Source organism: Polypterus senegalus, chromosome 1 (assembly GCF_016835505.1).
Source record: "Polypterus senegalus isolate Bchr_013 chromosome 1, ASM1683550v1, whole genome shotgun sequence".
In the NCBI taxonomy this organism is placed as follows: domain Eukaryota; kingdom Metazoa; phylum Chordata; class Cladistia; order Polypteriformes; family Polypteridae; genus Polypterus; species Polypterus senegalus.
In genome coordinates this window covers 282,985,732-283,005,011 of record NC_053154.1, presented here as the reverse complement: position 1 = coordinate 283,005,011, position 19,280 = coordinate 282,985,732, and the positions used below count along the sequence as shown (strand labels likewise).

General features: G+C 40.8%; 1 protein-coding gene across 1 annotated transcript in view; it reads left to right on the top strand.

Annotated features, from left to right (window-relative positions):
- Window positions 1-16,518: 16,518 nt before the first annotated feature.
- trub1 (TruB pseudouridine (psi) synthase family member 1) overlaps window positions 16,519-19,280 on the top strand; it is a 40,698-nt gene continuing 37,936 nt past the window's right edge. Inside the window, exon 1 of the mRNA XM_039775625.1 lies at window positions 16,519-16,710. Within this exon, the coding sequence (XP_039631559.1) occupies window positions 16,524-16,710 (187 nt within the window). The 5' untranslated portion in view covers window positions 16,519-16,523. The remainder of the gene's footprint in view (window positions 16,711-19,280) is intronic.

Below are 19,280 nucleotides of genomic sequence, written 5' to 3'. Positions count from 1 at the left end.
AATATGTGGACAACAATACAATTTTCCATACCAGATCAGTCGAGCCCCAGGTTAACAACGACCACCACCAGTACTGTTAGCCAACAATGTGCTGGCAGAAATTGGGCTACTGTTGGCCAAAGGAGAAGAAAAGGGGGGGAGACGTGTCCGGAGGCAGGTGAAGAGGAGGAATATAAAGAGACTAGAACTGAGGGTAGGAACTTTGAATGTTGGCAGTATGACTGGTAAGGGGAAAGAGTTAGCAGACATGATGCAGAGAAGGAAGGTTGATATAGAGTTAAAGATGCTAAGTTTTGCACTGGGTGTGACGAGGATGGATAGGAATAGAAATGAGTACATTAAAGGGTCAGCTCAAGTTGGATGGTTGGGAGACAAAGTCAGAGGGGCGAGATTGTGTTGGCTTGGACATGTGCAGGGGAGAGATGCTGAGTATATTGGGAGAAGGATGCTAAGGATAGAGCTGCCAGTGAGGAGGAAAAGAGGAAGGCCTAAGAGAAGGTTTATGGATGTGGTGAGAGAGGACATGTGGGTGTAACAGAACAAGATGCAGAGGACAGAAAGATATGGAAGAAGATCATCCGCTGTGGCAACCACTAATGGGAGCAGCCGTAAGAAGAACAAGAAGAAAGAAGCCATTTGAAACAGTAATAGCCATACAGTGTCTTGGTATGTTTTTAAGAAATATTAATTTATCTCAGAAACATTAACATTTCTAAGTGATTCCAAACTTCTGGATGCTAATGTCACTTATTCCATAATTGTCTAAATGTACACATAGGATAATCTGATTGATTTTCTCTAGTCCTCGTTTTTGTACATAATTCGGTCACCTTTAACAACCTTGCACTAATGAGAAACAATCTCTTTCTTTGTACTAGTCTGAATCATGGTTATTTATGTTTTTTCAATAACCAAATACTCCCAAACGTTTTCCCATGGATGACATATTCGAGAGCTCCCAATTTGATGGAGCACAGACCTGGGCTGTAAGATGGATGTAAAACAGTCTATGTGAGTTTTATGATTGCTTTACGTTTTCAAAGTTGTATGGTCTTGGATTGTGCTGCTGAAATCCTCCCTCAACATTATTTTTGTGAGTCTTAGTCTACATTAGCAATGCAACCACATACTGCAGCATAATACCCACCAAAATCAATCTATGTACTTCCCAAAAAGAAGTGGACAATACATTCTCTCTTGAAGAGGTAACCTTAAACAATTTACTCGGAAGATGACATTCCTTTGGCCATCCTTTGGTCTCTGATTCAACATGATTGTTAACGTTTCCATGCTTTCCTCATAACAGGAGGGCAAATCTAAACATACTTTTTCCATATGGTTTGGCAATCAACAGCCTTCATGGAAACCAATGTTCACATTCTTTCAAACAACTCAAGACGTCAATAATGTTATTCACTTTGCTTAGATACTGATTACCTAATTAAAAACATTCTGGTTGCAATCCCTTGATCTTCTCAGATTTTAACAACACATACTCACTTCTAATCTCTTAATAAATTTGGAATTAGTGTTTCTGCTTTGGACTGGTTCAATTCCTGCCTCTCGGACTGATCCTGTTGTATCTCCTGGACTAACTCTTTGTCTTATCCACAAGAACTTTCTATGGTTTTGCCATAAGGATCAGTACTGGGTCCTCTTCTCTTTTCTATGTTCTTTAGGCAGTGTTATTTCTTCTCATGGCTTCTACTACCATCTCTATGCTGATGAACCACAGATCTTCCTCTCATTTCTCTCTGACAGTCCACAGGTTTCAACAACAACAACAACGTTTATTTATATAGCACATTTTCATACCAAAAATGTAGCTCAAAGTGCTTTACATAATGAAGCATAGAAAAATAAAAGACACAGTAAGAAAATAAAATAAGTCAACATTAATTAACATAGAATAAGAGTAAGGTCCGATGGCCAGGGAGGACAGACCTAAGGCATTCTACCTAACATAAATGAAACAGTCCTCTTTGTATTTAGGGTTCTCAACTTGTCACTCTGTCATCTCATCACAGATGAATGATCATCATCTTAAACCTAACCTTTCAAAGTTAGATACTGTATCTTGTACTTGCCCTCTAATACTCCTTCCTTAGATTTGTCTCTAAGCATCACCCTGGAAAATGTCACCCTTTCACCAATAAATCATGGTTAGGAGTCTTGGCGTGACTCTGGACTTCTCACTTTTATTTATCGAACATACATCGTCAATGATCCAGTCCTGTTGTTTCTTCCTTCATAATATTCAGAGGATTGTTCAGGACTAGTTGAAGAGTTCTCACTCTAGTGGACTATTGCCACTCTCTTCTGGCAGGACTTCTTTTAGCTTCTCTAGAATGCAGCTGCTTGCCAGGTGTTGTCTGTTCCTTGCTTGACTCATACTACTCCTCTCCTTCAGTCTCTCCATTGGCTTCCTGTTGCTGGAAGGATCAAGTTCAAAACTCCTGTCTTGACCTACAGTTCTCTGAATGCTTCTGCTCCTCAATAGCTCCAATCCTTGGTCTCTCCTTCTGTCCTCTCAAGATGTCTCTGTTCTGTTTCTGCCTGTCTTCCAACTGTCCCTCCTTCTGCTAGGTGTGCCAAGACTGGAAAATATTTTGCTTTTGTTGCTTCAAAGCTGTGGGATTGATCTCCCTTTATCTATTACAGTGCGTGTGTTTAGGCATCAAATTTTGGAACTGCTTCATTTCTCCCCTACAGGATAGCTGCTGTTTTGGATACTGATTTCTGTAATATTCTAGCTTCAGCTATAACGATGCAGTTGGTCTAGTTCCCTTGTGTTTGCTTTTTGTCTTGTTCACTGTTGCTTTTGATGCTTGCACCTTCATTTTTGTATGTATTTAACTTGCTTTCAAAGTTGCCTTGGATAAAGTAGTCTGCTAAATAATAAAAATAATAAATAATAAAAATAATTGAAAGAAGATGATGCAGCCAAAAGGCAGTTTTTCTTTTCCAGAGCATTTTGAAGTTTGTAACTAAGAATAGGAGAAGTGAGGACTTGTGAGGGTACAGGTCGGCTCCACACTCCCAGTTGATCTAGGGAGCCTCTTGAACCTGATGCCGCGGATAATGTACCCAAGGGATGAGCCAGTGGGTGAGGACACTCACGCAAAACAAGGGGTAGGTGCAAAAGTGCTTTTACTAAAACGATTCAACAAAAAGTGTCCAATAAGTGCAGTGTTCAAAAAATGCTCAATAAATAAATAAGGTGACGGTGAAGAAAAACAACAAAATGCTCCAATAAAATCAGATGTTAAAACCAGAGACAATCCATAAAACTTTTAGCCCCGAATACTGCCCTTTTAAACCTGACACTTACCTTATCCTGTTCAGGCCTTGCAGGAGGAGGAAACGCTGATCGACAGGTGCATTCAACCTTTATATCCTGGCTCTGTTCCTTGCTGCCCTTCCATCACCGTCTGTTGAGCCACATTTGGCCCTTGCGGGAGACAACATCAATCGGGCTCACTGACAATTACACAGGAGGAGCACCCTTTCTTCAGCTTCAGGCTCCTGCAGCCATGAGGCTCACTCCGGACCACCTGCCTCTCGCTCCCTGCAGCACGGGCGTTCTCACTGTCTCTATTCACGTCTCTGTCTTCTCTCCATTTAATCTCTTTCTCTTGCTTGTCTTTCTCTCACTTGCCAGGCTAATTTTCCTCCTTTGGCCTTCTCTTTCCAATTCTTTTCTGAGCCCTTCATGCAGTGCCAGCTCCCTTTATATCTGCCTCTGTGGGCACAGCGCCTCAAACATAAACTACAGAAAGCTGATGATGCAATTGAGAGCATACCCTAACGTGCAGGTGCGTCTCACCCCAATTACTTCACCAACCCCCCGCATCTGCATGAGCCGCACACCCACGGAGATCGAGGCAGTCATTCAATTATTTATTTATTCTGAGCCGCAGACCTGCTATACCACAGCACTCAACAACAAGCTTAGGTGTAAAGTATGAAAGTGCATGCTTATTTAACAATGAAAACCAAGAAGCAAAAGTGTCATTGTGCAGTTCAATTAAAAAGGCTTCAATAATTAATCCATAGAACAGTGCAGTGAAGATGATAAAATCAAAACAAAGGAAATACAATAAACACATAAAACCAAAAGTTAGTCACAGTCGGCCATGCTACCAAATTTACTCTCCAGCCTCTCTCACTCACTCTCTGTCTCCCCTGCTTCCCTCCTAAGTCTCGTGCAACAGACATATGACATCTGCACATTCGGTCTCCTTTGGCTCCACCACCCCACCTCCTCCATCGGTCACCGCAAGAAGATCTCAACGCCCTTAATTGCCCCTACGCCCTCTTCCTCAGCAGGTTAGATCTGCACTCTGCCTGAACAACACTCCTTTACTTACTCCTCCAAGGGGCTTCCCCCAACCAGCTTTCTCTTTATCTCATACTACATTAACCTGAAGATTCTCATCTCTCTCTCTCACTTCACAAACCTTTTGCTTTCTTTTTTCATTCCCCATTTTCAACCTACTCACTGGATTACTCATACCTTTTATATCTATTTCACTAAATGATCCACAGAGCCAGTAATGAGGGAACACCCTGCCCATTCCTTTATTAAACACTCCGTGGGCACCCGTCTTGCCTACACTCACAAATCTGAGCAGAACTATTCCATAAACAAAAACCCACACTTCGCTGTTCTGCTTTGGACAGGCTGTGCCACAACATCCTAAAATAACTGGTGATGGTGACTGCCTGGAGTGAGGAAGCTCAATGAGCTCCATTTGACTTTTTTATGAACTCATGAGCACAACAACTAACAGTGCTTTTATTGTCTGTTATTATGACTGTTTACACTTTTTTAACTCCCTATAAATGTTTAATTATGATTCCTTCCCAACCACTGGAAATTCAGCAAGAGTCTGTTGTTTAACATGGAACACTATTTTGAGGTTAGGAAGCAGATTATTCTCCATCTCTGCAGTAATGAGGAGCACTACTTTTTAATTTTTTATATTTAGTACTAGTCGTCGTCCCCCTTGGCTCCACCTGTGTAGTAGTGAAACAGGACACACTTTAACAATCAATAAACAAACAGGTATTGCTAGCTAAGCAATGGCCAAAACGTGGCGAGAGGTAGAGCGACTCAAACGGAGGCTGGCGTGTGAGTGAGGACAGCCCCAACCAGCTCCCTACTCCTGACGTCACGCTTTCACCTTCCCTAGGCCCATAGTCTCTGTCTCGGATTAGCGTGGATAAATCACTCCTGAAAGCAAACTATGATACTTGGTGCGATGAGAGAAGTCGCAAAATCATCCGGAATGTTCAGGCAAATTATAGAAAAAAACTCGATCTAAACCCATTTAAGTAGTTCTCTCCTGAAAAGCGGACAGACAGACAGAGGTTGGACTTTATATAAATAGAGATATTGCCAGAAACGTTAATTTGGGATTTTAATCCAATGTGACCTAATAACCTCAGGCAATTTCTGTGGATTTTTTTGCCACATTTTCAACCTCCTGTTCTACCTCATGTCAAACATGCTCTTTAGGGTTGATATCTGCCACTGTAGGAAACTGAAGTCACTGTGTTCAGGGAACCAGCTTGAAATGGTGGGCGCTTTCTGTCAGTCTGAAAAAAGGTGAATGCATACCTTCAACAACATTCTGACTGGTATACACTGAGGCAATCAGTCAGTGCTCAACTGGTTTTAAGTGGCCTAATGTATGTTAGGATAACTTTCCTCATGCTGCTGTACCATCAACACCAGAAAAGCTCAATCATGTTTTTGCCAAATGCAGACTCTACCATCTACAGGCCAAAGAAGAAACTCACATTTGTCTAATCTTCAATCGTCCAATTTTGGTGATAACATGTCCTGTACTGTGGTCTCTTTACCTAACAGGAGTAGAACCCAGCAGGGCCTGCTGCTGTAGCCCGTCAGCAAGTCTGAAAATTGCTCCAGGAGCACTGTTCAGTGAATGACCCTGCACTGTGACCTACAAAGGTCATGCAAAAAGACAATTTCCCTTTGGGAATTATTAATTAATTAATCAAATAATTATAATTAATAATTAATGAATAATATCAAACCAAAAAAATAAACCAAAATAATCAAAAAACAATGTGTAGCCTGTAAACGTCAATGTCGTAATAAGTTAAAGGAAACGACAATTCAATGTCTGAACTTTATTGCCTGGCTGTGAAATTCAGGATAAAGCCATTATAATAAAATAAAAATAAATAAAAAATGAACAATAATACTATACTGTAGCACTACTACTGTCTACTAATTATCCATTTCAATTCAAAACAATAGTTTCATGTAACATTGTGTATTTGTAGTTAGGTTGTTGTTAGTTTGATAATATTTCTGATATATACTGCTCAAAAGAATTAAAGGAACACTTTTTAATCAGAGTATAGCATAAAGTCAATGAAACTTATGTGATATTAATCTGGTCAGTTAAGTAGCAGAGGGGGTTGTTAATCAGTTTCAGCTGCTGTGGTGTTAATGAAATTAACAACAGATGCACTAGAGGGGCAACAATGAGATGACCCCCAAAAGAGGAATGGTTTAACAGGTGGAGGCCACTGACATTTTTCCCTCCTCATCTTTTCTGACTGTTTCTTCACTAGTTTTGCATTTGGCTACAGTCAGTGTCACTACTGGTAGCATGAGGCGATACCTGGACCCTACAGAGGTTGCACAGGTAGTCCAACTTCTCCAGGATGGCACATCAATACGTGTCATTGCCAGAAGGTTTGCTGTGTCTCCCTGCACAGTCTCAAGGGCATGGAGGAGATTCTAGGAGACAAGCAGTTACTCTAGGAGAGCTGGGGAGAGCCATAGAAGGTCCATAACCCATCAGCAGGACCAGTATCTGCTCCTTTGGGCAAGGAGGAACAGGACAACAAAATGACCTCCAGCAGGTCACTGGTGTGAATGTCTCTGACCAAACAACCAGAAAGACTTCATGAGGGTGACCCAAGGGCCCCATGTCCTCTAATGGGCCCTGAGCTCACTGCCCAGCAGCATGCAGCTCGATTGGCATTTGCCATAGAATACCAGGATTGGCAGATGCACCACTGGTGCCCTGTGCTTTTTACAGATGAGAGCAGGTTCACCCTGAGCATGTGACAGAAGTGAAAGGGTCTGGAGAAGCCATGGAGAACATTATGCTGCCTGTAACATCATTCAGCATGAGCAGTTTGGTGGTGGGTTAATGATTGTCTGGGGAGGCATATCCATGGAGGGTCACACAGACCGCTACAGGCTTGACAAAGGCACTTTGGCTGCCATTAGGTATCAGGATGAAATCCTTGGACCCATTGTCAGACCCTATGCTGGTACAGTGGCTCCTGGTACACGACAATTCCTGGCTTCATGTGGTGAGAGTATGCAGGAAGTTCCTGGAGGATGAAGGAATTGATACCATTGACTGGCCACCACACTTTCCTGACTTAAATCCAATAGAACACCTCTGGGACATTATGTTTTGGTCCATCCAATGCCACCAGGTTGCACCTCAGACTGTCCAGGAGCTCAGTGATGCCCTGGTCCAGATCTGGGAGGAGATCCCCCACAACACCATCTGTCATCTCATTAGAAGCATGCACCGATGTTGTCAGGCATGTATACAAGAACACAGGGGCCATACAAAGTGCTGCGTACAATTTTGAGTTGCTGCAATTAAATTTTGGCAGAATGGACTAGCCTGCCACATAATTTTTTCACTCTGATTTTTGGGGCGTCTTTGAATTCAGGGCTCTGTAGGTTGATCATTTTCATTTCCATCAAACGATGTGGCATCCTTTCGTTCCTAACACATTACCCAGTCTATATCAGTATAGATATCCAGGAGGATTTCTTTTTCCCATTGAGATCTGATGTGTTTTTAAAGTGTTCCTTTAATTTTTTTGAGCAGTTTAGATATACAGTATACATACAGTATAAAGGGTGGGCCATTTATATGGATACACCTTAATAAAATGGGAATGGTTGGTGATATTAACTTCCTATTTGTGGCACATTAGTATATGTGAGGAGGGAAACTTTTCAAGATGGGTGGTGACCATGGTGGCCATTTTGAAGTTGGCCATTTTGGATCCAACTTTTGTTTTTTCAATAGGAAGAGGGTCATGTGACACATCAAACTTATTGGGAAATTTCACAAGAAAAACAATGGTGTGCTTGGTTTTAACGTAACTTTATTCTTTCATGAGTTATTTACAAGTTTCTGACCACTTATAAAATGTGTTCAATGTGCTGCCCATTGTGTTGGATTGTCAATGCAACCCTCTTCTCCCACTCTTCACACACTGATAGCAACACCGCAGGAGAAATGCTAGCACAGGCTTCCAGTATCTGTAGTTTCAGGTGCTGCACATCTTGTATCTTCACAGCATAGACAATTGCCTTCAGATGACCCCAAAGATAAAAGTCTAAGGGGTCAGATCGGAGACCTTGGGGCCATTCAACTGGCCCACGACACCAATCCACTTTCCAGGAAACTGTTCATCTAGGAATGCTCGGACCTGACACCCATAATGTGGTGGTGCACCATCTTGCTGGAAAAACTCAGGGAACGTGCCAGCTTCAGTGCATAAAGAGGGAAACACATCATCATGTAGCAATTTCGCATATCCAGTGGCCTTGAGGTTTCCATTGATGAAGAATGGCCCCACTATCTTTGTACCCCATATACCACACCATACCATCAATTTTTTGTTCCAACAGTCTTGGAGGGATCTATCCAATGTGGGTTAGTGTCAGACCAATAGCGGTGGTTTTGTTTGTTAACTTCACCATTCACATAAAAGTTTGCCTCATCACTGAACAAAATCTTCTGCGTAAACTGAGGGTCCTGTTCCAATTTTTGTTTTGCCCATTCTGCAAATTCAGTGCGCCGATCTGGGTCATCCTCATTGAGATGCTGCAGTAGCTGGAGTTTGTAAGGGTGCCATTTGTGAGTAGCTAATATCCGCCGAAGGGATGTTTGACTAATGCCACTCTCCAGTGACATGCGGCGAGTGGTACGCTGTGGGCTCTTGCTGAATGAAGCTAGGACAGCCACTGATGTTTCTTCATTAATGACAGTTTTCATGCCTCCACATTTTGGCAAATCCAACACTGAACCAGTTTCACGAAACTTAGCAAGCAGTTTGCTAACTGTAGCATGGGAGATGGGTGGTCTCGTAGGGTGTTTTGCATTGAAATCTGCTGCAATGACACGGTTACTGCGTTCACCAGACATCAACACAATTTCTATCCGCTCCTCACGTGTTAACCTCTGCGACATGTCAATGGCTGTAAACAAAGAGAAACTTGTAAATAACTCATGAAAGAATAAAGTTACGTTAAAACCAAGCACACCATTGTTTTTCTTGTGAAATTCCCAATAAGTTTGATGTGTCACATGACCCTCTTCCTATTGAAAAAACAAAAGCTGGATCCAAAATGGCCGACTTCAAAATGGCCACCATGGTCTCCACCCATCTTGAAAAGTTTCCCCCCTCACATATACTAATGTGCCACAAACAGGAAGTTAATATCACTAACCATTCCCATTTTATTAAGGTGTATCCATATAAATGGCCCACCCTTATATACTCAGCAAAAAAAGAAATGTCCTCTGACTTTCAACTGTTTTTACTTTCAGTAAACTTAATGTGTAAATATTTGTATGAACACTAAGAGAGTCAACACCATAAGACATAAAATAAAAATGTTTCACAATGTGTCCCTGAATGAAGGGAGGCTCAAAATCAAAAGTACCAGTCAGTATCTGGTGTGGCCACCAGCTGTTTGAAGTACTGCAGTGCATCTCCTCCTCATGGATTGGACCAGATTTGTCAGTTCTTGCTGTGAGATGTTACCCCACTCTTCCACCAAGGCACCTGCAAGTTTCTGGACATTTCTGGGGGGAATGGCCCTAGCCATCGATCCAAATCGATCCCGCTCCAGGCTACAGGCCTCGGTGTAACGATCATTCCTTCAATGATAAACACGAATCTGTCCATCACCCCTGGTGAGACAAAACTGTGACTCATCAGTGAAGAGCACTTTTTGCCACTCCTGTCTGGTCCAGTGAAGGTGGGTTTGTGCCCATAGACGGCGTTGTTGCTGGTGATGTCTGGTAAGGACCTGCCTTACAACAGGCCTACAAGCCCTCAGTCCAGCCTCTCTCAGCCTATTGCGGACAGTCTGAGCACTGATGGAGGGATTGTGTTTTCCTGGTGTGACTCGGGCAGTTGTTGTGGCCATCCTGTACCTGTCACGCAGGTGTGATATTCGGATGTACCGATCCTGTGCAGGTGTTGTTACACGTGGTCTTCCACTGCGAGGATGATCAGCTGTCCTTCCTGTCTCCCTGTAGCTGTCTTAGGCGTCTCACAGTGCGGACATGGCAATTTATTGCCCTAGCCACATCAGCAGTCCTCATGCCTCCCTGCAGCATGCCTAATGCACGTTCACGCAGATGAGCAGGGACCCTGGGCATCTTTCTTTGGGTGTTTTTCACAGTCGGTAGACAAGTCTCTTTAGTGTCCTGCGTTTTTAGAACTGTGACCTTAAATGCCTACTTTCTGTAAGCTGTTAAGGTCTTAACGACCATTCCACAGGTGCATGTTAATTAATTGATTATGGTTAATTGAACATGCATGGAAAACATTGTTTAAACCCTTTACAATGAAGATCTGTAAAGTTATTTGGATTTTTAAAACATTATTGTTGAAATACACAGTCCTGAAAAAGGGATGTTTTTTTTGCTGAGTGTATATATATATATATATATATATATATATATATATATATATATATATATATATATATATATATATATATATATATATATATATACACACACACAAGGGTTAATGAAAAAGTAAAGGCCCTTTGACAGTTACGCAATAACTGCATCAAACAGAAGCCTATACAATACAACACACTCCAAATGATGTATGAGTAGTTCAAACACACACAGCGCAGTACTCTGCTGTTAGTCTAGGTGAAGTCAAAACACACCATAGTGAAATTTCTTTTGGCAGAGGATGTTGGCTCAGTATAGAAGTGAAAACAGCAAGACTCAACAAAATGTTTATGAAGAGGGTATAAAGATTTAAAGCAGGAAGAACAATTGTATTAACAAAGTTTGATCTGGTCGATCATCCACATTGCTCACATAACCCCATATCGACATGGTGAATGCCTTTATCCGAGAAGACTGGCAGGTTACGTTGTCCACTGTTGCTGTACATTTGGATATCAACTCTGGCTCTGCACAGTCCATAGTGAGTAAGGACTTGATTTGCTTAAGATGGGCACTCAAACAGCCTACTGATCTGCAAAAGCCAACACCCTTCAGTAAATTTTTAACAGGTTTCACTAACTCTGCCCAAAGAAATCTGACTACATGGTGCTTCCATGTTCATTTGACCTTTGCTTCAACTAAACTAACAGCAGAGCGTATTCAAACTACCTATAAGCCACCATGAACATATTGTATTGCATCGATTTCTATCCATTGCAGTTATGTAATTTTCAAATTGCCTTTAATTTTTGATTTATCCTTGTACAATGGTACCCTTACATTAAAAATCAAAAATTCATCCTTTACTTCATTTTCTAAACCTGCTTCTTTCAAAGCAGCTTTCAAAGAGTAGAGGAAAGCCAAGCAAAATGACACCAAAGGTGTCATTATGCTTGGCTTTTCTCTACATTCATAATGGCTAACACGGTACAACAACCTAGTACTAAAGAGTAGAGGAAAATACTTAATAGATAAAGAAGAGCCTTGAGCCATTTCATATAACGAACTCAAACATGGGCCTCCACTGTTACAGCTGGTCAGTGAAGCCATGCCTTGCGAACAGCAAAACTCTCAATAGCATGACTGGTGTGTCTTAAGAGAACAGTTCCATTTATCACTAAGGTACATAACATACAAATAAAGTTTACTGAAATTGACTCAAATCAGCACGCAGATAAATGGTAAATTGTAGTTATGTAAAGTCCCAAATTAGTTAAACGTATTCCAAGTATTAGGTCAAAGAAACAAGACTGTTATCAGAGAACAAAATATAAAGTGAAATGTTATATATGACCTTATTTTGTAATTGCAATGTGCTGGTACAAGTGTCAGGATGTGCTAGTTAAACAGGCAGATAGTTTCAAGTAGATTTTCATTCTTACATAAATCAAAAAATACCCATCTTAAGTGGAGTTCTGCATCAAAAAGGGAAAATGGCTTGCTTCCTTCTGCTCACAGAACATTTGACACACACACTAATGTATCCACAGTTGCTCATTTAGGTTTTTCATTTTATGTGTGATGTGTAAGTGCTTTTGTTAAAGTGGTTGGTTGCGGGAGGTTGGGGAATGATAATTACTGTCGTCCTTATGTCGTGCGTTTGTATTGATGCTCTCATATTTGTATGGCCTTCACTAAATCAAATTCCTTGCAGCTGGTATTTTTATGACAATAAAGTAACATTTCAAAGAGAATGAGTGTCTTGAGGAGCTGCTTATGAAAAAGCTTATCAAAGGAATACCTGCATGGATTCTTAAATGAACAACAGGAGGATATCTTACTGTCTCCTGTTAATCACTTCCAGTCTCCATTTCAAGTGAATATTTTCAGTCTCCATTGTGGTGATTATGGCTGACCTGGGAATGTGCCATATGTGAAGTGAATAACATTTAGAGGGATTTTTTAGAAAAGAGTGTAGATATGTGGAGCTTTTGGAAGACAAGCAAATCTGTGGTCTGGTTTAACAGATGTGAAGGGTGGTGCACTCTGAATAAAAGAAATCATTTAAAGTAAAGGGTGTCCCACTGCTTCAGATTCACTATTGCATATAACCTATACAACAGTACACTTGAGATAATGAGCTGCTTTCTTCAGCTGTAATGTGTTTTAAGTTCACACTTCCTGCCATGTTTACATTGAACTGGATTTAGATATAGTGAGGCTCCTAGTTTTGGGAAGCTATGAAGGTCCTTTTTGGCAAATGTTAACAGAGAATAAGGCTGTGTAATAATTCAATCACAAGAATGCTGCTACGTTGCATTACTAACCCGTGTGTGGGGGGGTGTTGCTCCATTAGCACTTTAAAATGATGAAAGTACAACTGTAACAAATGAAAGAAATTCTGAAATGTTGAGAGATCCCTTCAGACTGTGATTTCCTAAGGTGTGACATGTTGATCTTGTGGCGAGTCGCTGGGGCTACGACCCGGCCGGGACACCAGGAGGGACCGGAAAGTGGCACATATGTCCTCTGGGCCACGAGAGGGCAACCGCCCTGGAACAGAGGAGGACCACACGAGAGGAACAAGGAGGCTTATGCCTATTTTAGCCTGTGGCCACCGCCAGGGGGTGCCCTGAGTCTCAGGGGGCCCGGGATGGATTTACTTCTGCCACACCCGGGAAGATGGAGGAAAATCCCTCCTCCAGGGTCGCCCGGAGTGCTTCCGAGTGCTCTTCCGCCACACCAAAAAATGACGTCAGAGGGAGCACCTGGAGCACATCTGGGTGAAGATAAAAGGGCTCGCCTTCCTACAGTCTGAGAGCTAGAGTCGGGAGTGGGAGCAGGACGAGGTTCCCGTGGAGAGAGGAAAGGCGGTCCAAGGGACAGAGTGAGAGAGGACCAGTATCAAGGTGATTGGGGCAAGAAGGCCCAGTGGACTGTGCGGGACTGAGTTGTGTGTGTGATGGAGGAAAAAATAAAAGAACTTTTCAGAAAGATGCGGTGTCTGTCTGATGGTGTCCAGGCTTGTCTCACAATCTTATTGTCTAAATCTGGCCATGTGTGTACATAGTATAATGAAGATCTACCAGCAACAGATGATGAATAGAAATGCAGAAGGTGAATACAACATCAGGTGATATAACAGGTGCATAACATGAACCACATAGCCATACGATCTCCATTGTCAAACACTGGAAAGAGAATGGGGCATACTGAAGAGCTCAGTGACTTCAAGCATGGCACTGTCATAAGATGCCACATTTGCTCTAAGTCACTATGTGAAATTAATGCTCTGGTAGATCTACCCCATTGGCTCCAGCAGACCTCCGTGACCCTGTAGTTAGAATATAGCGGGTTGCATAATGGATGGATGGATGGATAGATCTACCCCAGTCAAATTTAAGTACTATTATCGCAAAGTAGAAGTATCTAGGACAGTAGTCTCAAACTCCAGTCCTGGAGGGCCATAATGGCTGTAGGTTTTCATTCTAACCCTCTTCTTAATTAGTGACCTGTTTTTACTGCTAATTAATTCTTTTGAATTAATTTTAATTAACTTGTTCTTGAAGACTTAATTGTTTCTTTTTCCTTAATTAGCAGTTGTCACACACGTGCGAGTAGGAGGATATTGTATGGACCAAGCAATGGTAATTCCACGCCAGGCCAGAGGGCAGCGGTGTGCACTAAACCTTCTCCTGTTATCTCTACAGACCAGCTGTGAAAAAACCTGTCTGATTCAGAGCTGATGATGTCACTTCTGGCACCCAGCATGGCGTGACTTCTGGTTCCGGCACCCAGAAGAACGTCACTTCCGGCGCACAGTCTGTCTTGTGAACATCTCTATTCCTTTAAAAGCCTTTTTCAGCCAGTGAGATCATACGGGTGGCTGCCCCAAATCTTTCTGAGTGTGTTGAGTTTGATCCTTTTTACGCAGTCAAACAATAATGAGATATAAAATGAAACAAAAAATGAGCAGTAAACTGTGTCCATCACACAATATCTGAAAATAAAGAAAGATGAATGTCTCAGGAATGCTGAACTGCTCAGGTCCACAAAAAATTTTAAAAGTACCCTTAGTACTTTTGGAAATGTTTGCTATTGCACAATGAGAGCAGCAACAAGCCATGGAATTAAAGAACGGGTTTGATTAACAACAAGAATCGGCTCCTAATTAAGCAGCTGATTGAAGTGAAATTGGTTGGAGTTTGAGGCCTTGACTTAGTTGGTCTTCTGTTGGCTCATTCACTTCACATTTCATTTCTGTTTGGGTGCCATTTAAGGAAAGAAATGAAGCAATTCAGAGGAACAATGAAGAAATTCAGGGAAAGAAATCTTAAAAAACAAGTCAATTAAAATGAAAGGAAAAGGAGTTAATTAGCTGCAAAAACTGGTCACCAATTAAGAAAAGGGTTAGAATGAAAACCTGCAGCCACTGTGGCCATCTGGAGTTTGAGACCACTTGTCTAGGAGTTACAACAGCTCTGCTGTGAAGTGGTAGACCACACAAATTCACAGAGTAGGGCCCACTAGTGCTGAAAATGCATGTAAAGATCTCCTATCCTCTGTTGTATTACTCACAACAGAGGTCTAAACTGCCTCTGGAAGAAGCATCAGTAAAAGAACTGAGCATCAGGAAAGGGGTTTCTATGATCGAGCAGCTGCAAACAAACCTAAGATCATTATGTGCAATGGCAAGTGTCAGCACCACCTGCTGGCCTCATCAACATCTCTTCCAACAGCAACCAAGTTTTTCCTGGTTGGTCTCCCATCCAAGTATTGGCCAGGCTTGAACATGCATAGTTTCAGGTGGATGACCTGTTCTGAAGTGCATGTGTTAAGGGAAGTATGTCATTCTGATAGGCTTTTATCACACCCTTCCCTTCAATTACACAGTCCCATCTTAGAAAGAGAACACAATCCATCCCAGTTGGGAGATCCATCCATTTGTGTCCTCTGTCCATTACTGTATATGGGTCCTTTGGGTAGACAAGGAACCATCCAACCCAATTTGGAAGCCAGTTCATCACTGCCATCCTTTACAATTTGTTCAGTAAATGACATAGCAATTGCATTTTAATGATGAGGAGATACAGTTCATGAATATGCATGTACCTTCTTTTTGTATCAAATTAAATGTCAGTATTGATAAGTAGACCTTGTGACGAGCTGGCACACCATCCAGCGCTGGCTCCTGCACTGAGCTTAGTGCTACTCTGAAAGGTTCCATGCTCCTTCACGACCCTGGTTTAAGTGAGTCTGAGAAAGATATATACATTCTTAAACCATAATTAAGACTTTTAAATATAAAATAAGCATGAGGCTTTTACTTTTACTTTTATACTGAAACATCCAAAGCAAAGTTCTTTACAACATAATAAGAACTGTATAGTTTGAGTGAAAGTGTTAAGATTATTTGCTCTATAACAGACTAAATTGAGGAATAGCAGTTATACCTGTAGATTGTTTATAAAAAGTATTTTTTTTATTAAAATACAGAATGCTAATTTATGTAATTGTTTGGTTTTATCTCTTACCAGGGAAGAGCACACAAACCCATTTATTATCAAAATGAAAACGTTTATTATATACACAAACAAAAAAATACTACATTTTGTAATTTTTCAACCCCTTGGGACACCTTTTACTCACATCCCAGTCAGTCTTTCAGAGTTGGCCTTAATCACATAGATGAAGAGGAGCAAAATGAATTAAGCGCACTGGTTGAAACTGGACGTCACTTTGGACGTTGCTTGAGCATTGCCCCAGTTACGCCTGTTTACACTACATTTCCCAGAATACCTCATGAAGACATGCGTCATCACGGCGCGACTCTTGGTCCGCGTACACAACTGTAGAAGCATGGCTGCAAGCACAAGTTTGCAGAAGGCTACAAAATTGCAGTCTTTGAATGGCGTATTTGCTGTGTATAAAAAGGAAGGACCCACATCCGCAGACGTTCTGAATACGCTAAAATTAAAGCTTTTAGAAGGTATGGAGCTCAATTAAAGTCAAATGATCTAAAAATGGGTTTTAAATACAATATGTCAGGGAAATATTAACCGATTGAACGGATTTTTTCTTTTTGGATAAAGCTAATATTCAAAAGTGTACAAGTGGTTTGTGTTCTCAAACCTTTCAGCTTCCTTGTCTAGCATAAACAACATTCACAATGACAGGCTCTCATTTCTTGTTAAAAATGAGTGCAACTCAAGATTCTAATGTTGAACGCCGTTTTGCATGTGCAATACATTTTTAGGATTCATAGTCTATTTTTAATGTCATAGGAAATATGATCCTGTTTAATTAGACCAGGAGCACATTTAAAAACAGAAGTCGGTTGGAACAAAAACCTGCAGCCACAGATGATCCCCAAGACTAAGTTTGAGACCCTCTGGTGCAGAGTTGCACTTTCTCACTGTATTCAGGTACTTTTTCATTGAGTACTCGGTGTCATCCGTCATTTCAAGCACTCTATCTGACCCGAGTGCCTTTGTGTTTCTTTCAATGGACTTGCGCTTCGCCCACGCTTGGTTGCTGACCTGCTCTTAGCACCCCTTGGAATAGGCCTAGAAATTGGACTGAGAGTGGAAACAAATCTGGTTAATTAATTTCATCATAGGCTAAATTGGTAAAGTAAGAAAAGAGATCTGTTTAAAAAATTACATTTTACAGTGTCGATTTTTTTTTCTTTAATTTTTTTTTCTTGTACATGCTCTTGTATGAGTGTGAGAACAATGCTGAATCAACTTTCTTTTAAATGACAGTTTACATCTGAGTTTACTTCTCAGTTTTGGCCATCACTTGACATGGAGCAAGAGGAGATACTTGGCAGAGACATAATACACTTGTGTAAATTGTTTTCAACATCCCTTGACTTTAACATGTTTTTTGCTTTTATTTAAAGAGAATTTTTCAGTGGAGTCATAAGATGCTTTAAGTAAGGGCTTCTACCATTTCTAAGAGAAGGTAAATTCATGGCATCGATTAACTGTTTTACAGAAATATTCATTGATTTAAATATTTGCCAAGCTCAAAAATTTGACACAAGCAATAAATGGAATTGCACCATGATTTGAAATTAAATTTCTATATAACATTCTCCGAGAGAGACTGGAGGAAAAAGTATTTATTTTGTAATTCCTTGTGGTGTTTTTTTTTTTTTTCTTTCTTAATACTAAAATTTCTGTACAGGACTGGTTCTTCTCTTGTAAACAGTAATCTTATGATAGGCTCCTGCACTTGCATTCCCAAAGTCTGTTAAGTTTGGTAACGATGCATGGATAAGAAAAATTATGTTAAAAGCATTTATTTGGTTAATTAATTTCATCATAGGCTAAATTTGAATAAGTAAGAAAAGATATCTGTTTAAAAAATTACATTTTACTGTGTTGATTTTTTTTCTTTAATTGGTGCTCCTGAAATAAGGTTTTCATACTTTGTTTTGTTTATTTAAAGTGGTCAGCCATTATTGATTATTGTAATTTTTTTTTTTTTTACTGGAACCAGTGCAGAGCAACCCTGTTGCATTTTTCATTTTTTGTGTTTAGGATTTTGGGTTTAAATGGCAGTAGTTGTTTCAGTTCAAGTTTAGTATAGAAATCAGTGAACCCCACTGAGTTTGGATGCTTAGGAACTTTGACAGACTTCATGAAATGCAATGAAGTCAATGGGGAAGGAGGAAATGAAATAGTTTTAAGTGAATTATAATGGTGCAGTGGTCTTTTCAGGGTCCTTGAGGGCCAACAACAACAGAAAATGCAGAGGAAAGGATAACCACAGACAGTACATCAAATGGCCACAAGCTAGCAATAAATTAATTTATACATCATTATCCTCAGAGAGTTTCAATGTTGGAGCACACATTGGCCATGAGTCAAAGCAGCAGTGTGGAACTGGCTTGTTAAACTGTTTGAAGTCGGGGCTCATCTGCAAGGTCATTTTTGTTCTGATCTGGCTGTTCAGATACTTTGCACTTTCTTTTTGCATTAAGAACTTAGAAATGCCTTGTAACTAGTAATACATCTTTTGTTTTTATTATGTCACACAGTCTGACTGTAACTCGATTAGGGGTAGAAGGAGGGCTTCTTTAAAGTGTGTTAATTATGCATGTAAATTGGTCATGTAGCACTGTGCTGCCAGACCACTGGGATCGCTCTTATGTATCCGGTGGCAGTACTCATAATATTCACATTATGCTTAAGTAATGTACCCCTCAAAAGAAAATACTGCAAGGTGTCTTTTATTTCATTTATTTATTTATTTATTTTTATAACGCTGATGCAAATCTGGCCTGATAGGGTCATGACATTATACATCAGCTGCAGTCTGCTTACCGTGATCTTACAGTAAACCATGTGTGAATGTTCAGCACAGGGCTGCTAGAGCTCTTAGATGTAATGCCTCATAAAGTATCATGGGGCTCTTGGAAGAAGATGTTCCCCTAAGCCGGCCCATTTGCAAGGTTAATTTCCTGGAAAATTCCCTGCATACAAGGTCACCCACAAACACGGCATATTCAATGTTAAAAACACTGGGAACATTTTACCAATCAGCACTAGA